We start from the raw sequence: 13,015 nt of genomic DNA, 5'->3' as shown, positions 1-13,015 counted from the left end.
AATAAAGCCATTTGGTGCATTTTTAATCAATCAATTTGTATAGCACTATTCATACAGAGATATATGACAAAGTGCTTTTATAGCATAACAGATCAAACAGCACATCACAACTCCCTCCCCCACCCCATAATTGAAAAAAGGGTAAATCAGTTAAAATAAAATAACTAGACTAAAACAGCTACTGACAGACCGAGGACACCTCCTAGATGTTTACTTCAAAAAGAGAAAGCTGTAATCAATTGAAATGAACTGTAACTTGAAGTAGAGCTATTAAGAAAGCTTGTTGCTTCACTGTGTGCTTATGCTTTAATCAGGGCGCAAATAATGTTGGTTTCAAATGTTTCTCCTTTTTTCCCGGCCAAATGTGACACACGTGAGCCCTTCCATTTGAGAATCTATTCACTTGTCACACAATCACACACTGTCTTTTTCTCACCCTCCTTTCATTGTGTTATCTGCTTCACACATGCGCACATACATATTTTCCAGAGATGCACACAATAGCAGGTGTATGAAAAAAAAAAAAAAGAAAATCGCACATACACACATGCACAGCCTGAAGGCTCGCAACCCCACTGTGGTTTCGCTCCAACAGCTCAAGGTCACGGGAACATCACGAAGAGAGCCAAAACAGAGAAGAAAAAAAAAAAAAAAGGAAATGAAAAGGAAGAAAAGACGGCAAAAGCAAACTATGGTCTCTGAACTGTGTGACCTCCAAACCAGCTCGAGGTTCAGAGGAGGGGAGAGGAGGTATTAGAGGAAAATGAAGGCAGGAGGAAGGAATGTGAAGGTGGACGTACACAGCAGAGAAAGTTCTCTCATTGTAAGCCTTCTCACATGTGACATCATGGGAAGATTGTTCTGGCGCTTTTTTCAGGTGGCAGTAGCCAAAATCGACATCTTGTGCACCTGCGACTTGCTTGAGAGTCTTATTGGTTATAAGGCATAAAAAATGGAGTCGAACATTATTTTTTTCGACATATTAGGTCAACCAGAAGAACCAAACAGAATGTATTTAAAAAAAAACGGAGACAGATCTGACACAAACATGGTTCGATAAAACATTTTACAGAGCTGTTGCGTACTAAATCCACACATTGATATTCACTGCCATCAGATGTCACCCTGTTTTGTGGGCTGTTATGCACATGCACACACATACATACATACACACACTTGCACAAACAGGCAGCGTCCAGGCAGGCAGCTGGTGTGGAAATATGGGCTAAGATAGCTTCCTCGTCTCCATCGGCAGGTGACGGAACGTCAATGTGAGGGCGTGCAGCTGTCGCCTGTTCACGCCGCGTATGCGTCTGCAAGTCTGTCGGTGTGTGTCTGAGTATATGTGTGTGTGTGTGTGTGTGTGTGTATGTGCATGATAATTGTGTTAACTGCTGCACAGAACGTTATGCATGTAGGTGTGAATGAGGGCGGGATTTTTTCATCACAGGCTGCCATGTCCCCGCACTTCATTAGAGCTCTGCTGAGGAAGAGACAAGGCAGCATCTCGGCAGCAACATCAGCAATCACCATCAAGTGTGTGTGTGTGTGTGTGTGTGTGTGTGTGTCTGTGTGTGTGTGTGTGTGTGTGTGTGTGTACCTACGACTTGGCTTCAAAGCTTTGCCCTGTCAGCTCGGTCCATATTCACAGGCGCTAGCAGAGGGCAGCATCAGCAATCACTGTCACACGTGTACAAGCTACAGTACATCAACGGCGTCATCACAGAGCGTGGTGTGCATGTAGAGATGGAGAGAGAGAGAGAGAGAGAGAGAGAGTGTGTGTGTGTGTCCTGTAACCTTCACCTTGTAAAGGCGACGACTAAGTGAGAAATGATTTTCTGCCGCAGCAGTCTCTTAACCCCAGACCTGAACAACCCTCAGGGCTCATTATTCACATATTTCATTTTTCACACACCGGAAAGGAAATCCAGTGGTGGTGTTAGCGGTATAAAAAGAATCTGACTAAGAAATTCATTTTGGTGGAAATATCTCTGTAAATGATTTTTTTTTTTTAATCCCAGACTCTTTGTAATAGTTGGCATTACAGAGACAACGTGTAAATATCCGTGTTTTCTCCTGCCGAACTTGCCTACCTATGAGCCGGTTTATGTCAACAGGGTGGTTATTGGTTGATTATTTTGTCCAATAAATGTTATTAACTATTTTAATGACAAGAAAATTGCACACAACTAAAACATTGTTCCACTTCACCACCGTCGCTCCAACCAAGCGAAACACTCCACACGTAGATTATGTTTTGTATAAGTGAAAACCGTTAAAACAAAAGAATATGCAGCCTTCAAAAACCCAGCGGCACAGTCACAGACTCTGCATGAATAGCTCGTGTGATAGCTTCCAGGTGAGGCTCTGCGTGTATATTAGGAGAAATAATCCATGCACGAAGACATTACTGCGTCTAAATTTGAAGAGATGGAAGAAACCAAAAAAGCAGAAAGAAATAAGAAGGGTGGAAGAACATCCAGATACAGACATTCAGTGACTCGGGGGGGGAAAAGATTCATGCAATAGAGGAGAAAATAAATACTTTCTAGAAAGGATTGTAATATATCCCTTTGTCCATCGGTGTAACCTACAACAGTATATACACATGTATGCTTAAGGCATTTAGTTCAAGCAAAAACTGTCAAAACACAGAAAAGCAGCATGCATCAGTTGGAGCACACAAACTGGTGCACACACACTCACATGCAGAGCCAGCTGTGTGGTGGAAGCAGGTGTCACTCTCAGCTCATTACCCCTGGCAGGGTTGATCACCCTGTTTGGAGAGCAATAAGACACACCTCAGTGGAGAGATAGAGGGGCGGGCAGGGTGGGGGCTGCAGGAGGAAAGAGCTGGGTGGATGTGAGAGGGAGGGAGGGTGCGAGCATCGGCCTCCTGTTTTTAGAGATAGAGGAGTCGGGAGAGAGAAGAGATGGAGGAGGTGTGCAAAGAGGAGGAGGAGGAGGAGGAGGAGTGGGGGAAAGGAGAGGCTGTTCGGTGAAAAGAAGCAGAAGCAAAGTGTCAAATATGAATCTGTTACCTTTTAATTGTAAGCACAGTTTTATAATGCAGTGAGGCAAAGTTCACCACACTGTGGGTGTGCCTACTTTCCGTTTTACCTTCAAAAGAAGTGTATCATATTATCTGACTCATTTACAGCCTGTCGAACAAGTTGTGTTACTTGCCCCAGATTACCTGGTACGGTAGGTGTGATTCTTGTTAATAAAGTGTCTGTTAAATCATGAGTGACACACAGTGGACACAGTACACTGACAGACCGAACAGAAAAACGATCTTCTTCACTATCTTTATCGGATTGCGTCAGCAGCGAGTAACAGTGATGGATGGGTCTCATGTCTTCCTGTAATTACACACAAAAGCCTTCAAAGCTCGACGCTGTAAATGTCATGTTAAGTCAGTGAACTCAACACGCCTGTGTCTTTGTTGTGTCTCTGCAGGTATGACTACAAGGAGATGCTCCACAACTCCACCTTCTGTTTGGTGCCCCGCGGCAGAAGACTGGGCTCCTTTCGCTTCCTCGAGGCTCTGCAGGTAAACAGGCAACACGCACGCACGCACACACACACACACACACACACACAGGTCCATTACGAGCTGCATGTGCTGTAAATTCATACCTGCCAGCCATTATGCTTGAAAAAAAAAAATCCTTTTCAGTTCACAGCCCTCCCACTTAGTATTTGTTGTCATGGTGCGACCTCTAGCATTCAACCTTTCACGTTTCACACTAATAGTGTATTTGAATTTCAAGAATTTAAATTACTTGAATTTCCCTCGGGATCAATAAAGTATCTATCTATCTATGTATCTATCTATCTATCTATTTAACAACAGCAAACCACACCGTACCTATTTCCTCATGCCTTTAAACTGTTTCACTTTGTGTCACAGCTAATAATTTGGCACCAGAGCTGCTAAATCTCTGGATGACTTTGTGTGAATAGCAGAATAAGATCATCAAAGAGCTGAAGGAAACGAAGCAAATATTTGAGAAGACTTAAGATTGTGTTTGAAATTAAAGATTCATTTTAAGGCAAATAGCTATTACTACCATATTTATATTCTAAATATTCTATTCATATTTATTTGTTTCCCTATGACTGAAACAAAATTTGTTTTTAGATGTGCGTATATGTGCTAAAATAGTCCCATTTTCATACCCATGAACCTTATGAAGGTTTGGTGTGGATGGGAGTTTTAAAGTATGACACATAAGGTGCAGCAACACTACATCATTCAGTATGAGCGTAACAACCTGTGAAGTACTTCCATCCATTCACTGTAATAATGCGTCTTCATTTACCTCCACTTTGCTCAAACCTCTTGAAATGTGCTCGCTCTTCTTCCTCCGCCATTCATCCTTCTCGACAACTGCACTGCACTGTCCTTTACCTCTCCTTACCGCACATCGCCTCCCTCGGAGTGCTCCCACATAAGTGCGCTTATCTCGCCATCAGCTGCCACACACACACGCACACACACACACAACGCACTTCAGTCAGGAGGCAAATATGGCCCCTCTCCTGTTTGCTCCCCCTGCTCAATTTGTCAACTTACTCCATCCATCGACTCGTCGGCGTGAAGACAGAGGGAGAGTATTTACAGGCTTTTGTCTTTGCATGAGAACGCGATTTATAACAGAGGTCATCTCTGCGCGTGTGTGTTAAAATGTGTGTGCGTTTGCCCTGGGGTTGTTTATGTGACTGTTACCATTTGATTGTGTGTGTGTGTGTGTGTGTGTGTGTGTGTGTGTGTGTGTGTGTGTGTGTGTGTGTGTGTGTGTGTGTGTGTGTGTGTGTGTGTGTGTGTGTGTTTTTATGTGTTTTTATGTGTGTGTGTGTGTGGAGGAGACAGCAGCAGAGCCCGCAGGCCGGCTTTGGTTTAGCTGACACCTTTATGACCCGGGAGTGACAGGGCCGTCATTACATCAAACTCCCGCCACAAGCACACACACACACACACACACACACACACACAGACACACACACACACACCCAACACACACCCAACACACACCCAGCAGCTGTTCCTCTACCTCTCCTCTCATCCCTCCATCCTTCTGCCACTCCTCCAGCAAAGGTCACATTCACCTCCCCTCTTCTCATCCTTTTTTAAACATCTATTTATCCACTTTCTTCTACCCTTTGATTTATTTGATCGCCCTCTTTCTCATCTCTGTTGACAATTCAACTTTAAAAGAACTTTTTAATACCCAAGTGTCGACAGGTGCATTAGTTAAAAAAACCCCACGAATGACATCAAAGTGAGCATGTTCACTTTTAAATGAGCGTGAAAACAATCCAACACGACACACTGTTGTTGCTTTATTTGATTTGAAAGGCTCATGAATGATACGAACACTTTAAAAGAAATCAAACGTAAACAGAATCAGGACAATTACTCGTGTTTTTATATTCTTTTTGTGCATTTTGGAGCTCTTGTGTTACAGCAGAGCGGATAAATGTTTTCTGGTGTACATAAAACCAGGCTGCTGCTTATTCATCTTTCTTTTAGCTTCTATTTTTACTTCAAAATATCCGACTCCTTCTGATCTTTTCTCCAACAAATGATGTGTTTTTTGCTTCATATTCATATCAGTAATCATTTCACTGAAACCCTCAGACTCTAAGCCGCCTGCCTGCTTATCTAGATTGTAAGTTCAGGCTTATTTCTGTTATCTGATCTCAAAGCTTGAGTTGTTTTGGATCCGTGTTTCATCTCACGTTTTTTTTTTTTTTTTTTTTTTTCAATCATTTTCCGAGCAAGAAGTATTATGTTTTGTTGTTGTTGTGTTTGGGTTAAATGACTGTGTCATGTGAAAGGGGTTCCTCAAAAAAAGAATTTGCCATTCCCCACAGCTTGACTGAGCCTGTTAGCATCTTTAAGCTAACTGTTTTGGTGTTGAAGCTTGTCGCTTTAATGTTTGGGTTCATTTCAAAGATGAGAGAATGAGTCAAATCAAATATTGGGAGAAATTTGAAAAAGTGATGAAAAACATAACTCCTTAGAGAAAACAAACTGTTAGTCCTTGTTCACTGGGAGTGTAATACTCGTGAATAAATTAAGAATATCAACATTCTTGTCGGAGAAGCTGTATGTGTGAACGCAAACAAATTTTTCACTCCGACTTTATCCAGAGTTTCTCCCGCCAGCCCCCGAGTTTTTTTTTTTTCAACAGCAAGTCCAAGTGAGATAATGTGAGAATGGAGCAGGATAATATCTGAGGAATTCACTTTGAGTGGTGGTGACGTCTATATGCTGTGACCAGAGTCATTGCATAGACCGTATGCAGGTGACCACAATAATCTTACAGGGATAGTCTCCAGGAGTGCTTATGTAAAAAATGGCTATAAAGTGATAATTATATTTGGTGTATGCCAATTTGTAAGTTGCTTCTTTTTTCCCATGGTTCACATCTTTTAAGAATGATCAGAATCAGCAGTAACAGCTCTAATTCTGCATGTGTTGTCACATCCCCACTTGGCTGCTACAAGCCTCACTACTGTTTCTGTGTATGATATCACACCAAAGACTCAAAAATCAAAGAAAATATCATTTTTGCCAAATGTAGAATTTAGGCACTACAACAATGGATTGCTAAAAAAAAAAAACAGATTGGTCCATTTTTATTGCAATCTACTCCTTTGAATGTTTTGTGAAGAGAGCTGCATTACAGCTTTAATTAACACGCTCGATATGTAGCGTGGTTCAGCTGTTGCTGTGATTTTTGTTGTAATAAAAACGTTTCCCTCTCTTTCTGTCTGTGTGGGGTTTTTTTTTTTTTATAGGCTGCATGTGTGCCTGTGATGCTGAGTAACGGCTGGGAGCTGCCTTTCTCCGAGATCATCGACTGGAACACAGCCGCAGTCATCGGCGACGAGAGGCTCCTGCTGCAGGTAACAACTCGAAGACGACTTTCTGGCGTCAAACCACATGCTCTGTGTGTCACCTGGAAATAAAAACCTTAGAACTACAGACACACCTGAAACAAAAACCTTTCATGGACTGTCAGAATCTTAAGCGCAGCCTCTCTTAGTTTACTCATATCTTCCGAGGTCCTGTTTTTGTCTTGTTTTCCGCTGAAGTGGTTGTCGGCTTAACGAAATCCAAGCAGCATACCGAGTCACTGACTGCTTGAAAATGTCACTCAAAGCCTCACGTTGTTAAACGAGGGCGCAAATAAATAGAACGAGAAGATGGATTTAGCTGGAATTGCTTGAACTTCATGGGGGAGAAAAGTAATTATATGCCCATTAAATCTTAATTTGAATGAAGTGTGTAATAATATTGCTTGACATTGAGTTTTATAATGAAAGGGCTCACTGTCTGGAAGAAGCAGAGAGTCTTTACCATCCTCTAAATATCTGCAAATGAATGTATTTCATAACAGTTAGACAGACTGAGTTGTACGCTGCATGCAGTACGTATGGTTTGTTCATGTTTTTTACTTCATGGATGAAACCTGTGCTGTACATTAGAAGAAATACAAACAGTTCTACCTCTGTAGAAATGTCTGCCTTGCAGGGTATGCTCATACACTGCATTAATAGTGTGATAAAAGGGTTTGTTGGCCATTAAATATTTCCTTTTATTGAGAAAAAAAAAACTCGCAGCAGGACTAACGGGAACATATCTTCTAATAAAAGTACAAAGGCTTTCATTAGAGCAGCTGCTGAATCATTTTACACAGTTGGATGAGGAGAAGTTACCAACATCTGATCTTGTGTCCTCTGTTCAGAGTTTTACACAGACAGACTTTGGATTCTGTCTGCTTCTACCATATGGACATCCTAAAGATAGACATCACACTTACTTGGACAGCACAGACTTCCACATGGACGCTGTCAAATCACCCAGCTTGCCTCACTCCAAGAGAAAGTTACTGAAGAATTCAGCTTCTGTAAATGTCATTGGGAAAGCCAAAGATGTGTGATTTAGGGTCTAATTAAACTTCATATTAAAATCATGGCTTTGGTTAGGCTTTGATGTTCGGCTTGGAGTAATTAAATGAAGACCAGCCTAACATCATACGTCATACTATAATATGTTCATGTCCTCTGAGCACAAATATCACAAGACTTATCTTTTCTGATTTCTTGACGTCTCAACACAAGGTCCCACATTCTTGTTCTTTCTAATGTTTTCAACCACCATCTAATGGTCCACCCCGGGGGAGGGAGTTGCTCGGTTGTCATGGTGATAGTGAAGTAATTGCCGAGAGAGTTAAGTTTGAAAGTTTGGTCACGAGCGAACAGATGGCAGTGATGACAATTAAAATGGAGAAGTTCCATTTGATGTGACATGTGCTTTCAAACTTGAGAAGAAAAAAAACACTTAAGTCAGACTTGTTGATGAAGTTTGACCTTCTATTGAACTTGTGAAATAAACACAGAAGAGAAGATGAGACATTCATACAGACAGACCTCAGTAAAAAACATTTAAAAAGGTCCTTCTCATTGAAAGCACTCAACTGGATTTAACAGAACCTGGAGACCTGAAGGACTTTTCAGCTGACTCACACTTTGTATTTAAAGCTCCTGTGAGGAACTAACATGGATAAGTAGTGTCTTCTGATGAGAAGTATCTTTGATTTTAAATAAACAGTCCAACATGTCACTCGCTGTGAATCTTTGCAGAGGCAAATGTCGACAAAATCTGTTAGTTACTGACGCTTCAATTCGCCTGACGCAGACGTTCAAGCATCAATGATAACTAAATAAATAACGCCTCTTATCTATGACGCTCTTTTTTGCTTCGGTTGGTCATATAGAGTCATCATTGTTCATTTCAGTCTGTTTGATAACTGGTTGAAAACTTCTCTCTGAAACTTTAAGAGCTTTAGTTTTCACCAAAATTTACCCAGAAGACTTTTTGACTTTTCTTGAACGTGTCGTTGACAACTCTTAGGATGGTAATGATAGTCATATTAATGATAATAACTTTAGATTTTTAATTGACAGAAATGATTTCAAAACAGTTGTGGCCTGTACTCAGATATAAACAACAAGATCCTCTTAAGCCGACAGTCTCCAGACTTAAATGTGGGTTTCCTGAGTGTATCTCTGGGAATAATTGAAATCTTCCTGTCTTAGATAATACTGACTGACTGCTGTTTATGGTTCCCAGATTCCCACCACTGTGCGCTCCATCCACCAGGATAAGATCCTGTCCCTCAGACAGCAGACCCAGTTCCTCTGGGAGGCCTACTTCTCCTCTGTGGAAAAGATTGTGCTGACCACACTGGAGGTGAGGATTCAACCGACACACCGTCACACTCATTGATTTAACCACCTGTACTTTGGTCTCTCTGTGTTCTTTCCTCCTGCCCCTCCATCATTAGTCTTTCTCTCAGGGAGCTGCTGTGTCACAGCCACTCTTTGGTTTCTTTTGCAGCAGGCTGAAAAACAAAATCAAACGTCTGAAAATGTTGCTTAGAGAACCCAGAGAGGAAATCTGAGTCGATGTTTATGGAGGATTTCTCTCAAGCTGCAAAGTTGACTTTGCTGTGGCTCAAAGAATCGGTCGTCTTCTAACCGGAAGGTCAGGGGTTCGATGCCCAGCTCCTGCAGCTACATGTCTGATGTGTCCATGGGCAAGACACTCAACCCCAAGCTGCTCCTGCTGCTTTAGCGTATAAGAGTACGAATGGGATTAGTTACTTCAGATGGTATGAATCTCTGTCATCAGGTCTGACCTGCGGTGTGAAAGCGCTTAGATTTCAGATTTCAATGGGGATGGCGTTCTGCTCCGTGCTGCCTCCCTTTGGACACGCCCCTCGCTAAAGTAAATATGACAGAAGAAAAGAACATAACGCACATAAATGTAAACCAATGCACCCAATGTGTCCGCAGGATCATGAAGATTAAGATGCAGTCAGGATGCATCTAGAAACATTCAATATGAAGTTTGATAGTTCTGACAAGTAAAGAGCAGGACTTTTTCACCATCATTAAACCTGTTTGAATTCATCCAATCCAGGCTCACTTTACGTTTACGAAGCCCCTCTCCCTCCTGTGACCTTCTACTGTCATTTTAATAACAGCAGCTCAGAATAGAAACACATTTTGAGTGGAAAAACAATTCCTCCATTCCTCCTCCCTCATTATTCAGTTTAAACAAGTTGTTTATAGATGCCGAGATAACACCTGGGCTTAGCGCGAGCTTCACGCTGTGCTTACAAATGTCTCCTTCTCCCCGCCTCGTCTCTCACCAGAGTATGCCATCACGCATTTAATTTCCTCTCTCACGGTGTCGCTAAAGCCTCAGAGGAAGAGCCCTGTCACTGCGACAATCCTACTTACAGCTTCTCCTCCTGCTGAATTTGACTTCCACACGCACAGGAAAAAAAATGGCACCTTTACTCATCTGGGTACCGACAGTCTGTCTGATTTTAGCTAGCTCTCCATCTCTGTTTGTTACCTCAGTGTGCCCGTATCACACACGCACACCCACGCATGCAGAGTTAGAAACACATCTCCATATGTCAAGGTGTGTGAGCCCAGCTACGCACGGCACCGCCCGGGCATAACCCCGCTGACATAATGTCACTCCAGTCTGCACTAAAGAGCAAGGTGACACGGAAAGTCTGTGACTCAGTGTGTGTGTTTGAGTGTGTGTGTGTGTGTGTGTGTGTGCAGTTTGTCAGTGTTTATTAGAAAGGGGTGAACACTTAATCCTGACTGACTGCCCTGTTAAAAAAAAAAAAAAAAAAGCGTGGCAGCAGAGGGGAGAGAGAGGTGGGTGAAGAGGAGACGGGGTGACATATGTAAATGAAATTGTTGTGGCCGCCCCTGAGATAACGAGCGACATGGTTTATTCATCCTGTCGAACCTCCCTTTTGCTCCCCACTGCAGATCAGTGATACACACACACACACACACACAAACACACACAATCCGATATCTTGACATATTGAATCTCCTCTCTCACACACACACACACACACACACACACACGTTCACAAAGACACCTTTTATTGACTTCCATCCACTCTAAACCTCGAGTGTGTGCGTGCGAGCAGGGAACACATTTCCAACCTATCATGCGGTGTTTCCTGTCAGGAAGTGGACACATTTCAACCAATCACAAGGTCAATATAGCCTAGCTTGGTCTGTTTCTAGCGGTACACCTATTAAAGCCACCTATTAAACCCCACACTCGCACTGTGCTCCCGGTGAAGCAGGATTTATCTATCATGCTCTAATTGGTTGATTGTGGCTGTTCTGGGCTGAGATTGAGTCGTCCATCATGTCCCGACTGAAGGGGCTGCCGACGGGGGAGGAGCTGCAGCCAAGCGAGCAAAATTGCCCCTCATAAGGTGTAAAGGCTCGGGCTTTTTAAGGTGGCAGGCTGTGTTTTTATAGACAAGTGAACGGATTCTGAGTTAATCTGTTCACTGGAGGTAAATGGTTATCGACTTCCCTCAGGGGAAAGTTAAACCCCCCCCCCCCCCGATGAATTATTATGTTCTTTCATCAATATTATTATAACACACTGCCTCTAGCTGTTTCATGAACTTTTTTTTTAAAATTCAGATCAAACATCTAACTCCTTTTGCTTCCTTCAGTTAGCCTCCCTGATATTACTGGAGATGTTAGTCAGACACAGAAACACAGTGAGTGGTTCATACGTAGCCTTCTCTGCATTTCATGCTGCTTGTGACTCTTACTGATGAATGTTGTGATTTCAAGATTATTACAGTGAACCACCACCAGCTTTACCGTTTTTTACTTTTTCCACTATTCAGCCATTAAACTCCCTTTACGTCCATCTATATAACAGTCCCTTTGAGTTACCCGGCCAGCAGCCGTCACCTCCTGATTCAATAGAGTCCATAAAGTACGGCCGCAAACCTGTGTCTGCTTTACTGGAGCAATTTAGCATGGCTCAAGGGCAAGGCAGCAATATCTCTCTCTCCCCGGCCTGGAAAACAGCAGCCGACTGTTTGAGTGACTGCTCCATTTGTGCGCAGAAAGGATCGGGGCAGGTCTGACTGACGGGTCCTCAGATACAGCTGATGACTCTGTCTGGGTCTCTCTCTGAGACCCTCTGACTTCCTGGTTCTGTTTGCAAGAAAAAGAAACGCGCTTTAGTTTGTCCGCCGGGGGAAATATTACACAATGCGATAGATTTCCTTCAGCTCTGCTTTGTGCAGCTGCAATTCACTCTTGACACAATCGATAGCTGCTATTGAGGTGATACAAAGCAAACATTTGGAAAGCTCAGCCGGCTTCTAACTTTCTCCTAATGCCTACGGACTCACTTTTATCACCATTTTTTTTGTGTGTGTGCTTCTCTTATGCAGTGACAGGTTTTTGAGTAATGCTCTGAATTTCACTTTTGAATTAGAATGGGTTATTGGAGTTTGGAAGATTAGCTGTGTTGGTATTAATTCACATTTCTTCTTCTTCTTCTGCATTTCTGTGCAAAAAAAAAAGACTTTCAGTGAGAGATGTTTTCTAGGTGTGCTTACAAGGCTCGTTGATCAAATGTGTAATTCTTCTTCCACCATAATATGAGAGGCAAGCAGTTATTCCTTTCATCAACAGAAATATTGCAGAGGATGTTGTGAGTCTTCATTGAAGTTTTTTTTTTTTTTTTTTTTCTTTTTTGCAAATCCAAACTGCACAACAAGCCTCAACAGATAGCAGCGTGGTCTGAAGAAAACAGAGACCCTGCCGACATCAAACTGAGGTTTCATCCTCATCTCTTTCATCTCTTTATGGCTGTCAAAGTCACTCAGATCTTTGTCCCAATTTACCAGATTCAAAGTCAGCTCACACTTTTATTTTCCTTCTTTTTGTCAGAATCAGTAACTTTGTTTATAAGATTTTTGGTTAATAAATCTCCAAGAAGTCTTGCACTATCCTCTCCTAACAATATGTTTTTGATTCCGGGTGACATTCTGCGTTTTAACGAAGCTTCGGGACGGCTTGATCTCTCAGAGCTTTGTGTTGCTCATGGCAGCGTGGTTAAAGGCGTGTGAGCTGAGCT

General features: G+C 42.4%; 1 protein-coding gene across 1 annotated transcript in view; it reads left to right on the top strand.

The window, feature by feature from the left end:
• The window catches only part of ext1b (exostosin glycosyltransferase 1b), a 108,033-nt gene that overhangs the window by 73,256 nt on the left and 21,762 nt on the right, over positions 1-13,015 (top strand). The window contains exons 2-4 of the mRNA XM_079368265.1: positions 3,460-3,553; positions 6,811-6,918; positions 9,149-9,268. Of these exons, the coding sequence (XP_079224391.1) occupies positions 3,460-3,553; positions 6,811-6,918; positions 9,149-9,268 (322 nt within the window). The remainder of the gene's footprint in view (positions 1-3,459; positions 3,554-6,810; positions 6,919-9,148; positions 9,269-13,015) is intronic.

The sequence above is a fragment of the Symphodus melops genome (assembly GCF_947650265.1).
Source record: "Symphodus melops genome assembly, chromosome: 18".
Classification (NCBI taxonomy): Eukaryota; Metazoa; Chordata; class Actinopteri; order Labriformes; family Labridae; genus Symphodus; species Symphodus melops.
Note: the sequence above shows the minus strand (reverse complement) of the source record. Positions and strands in the feature narration are given on the sequence as shown.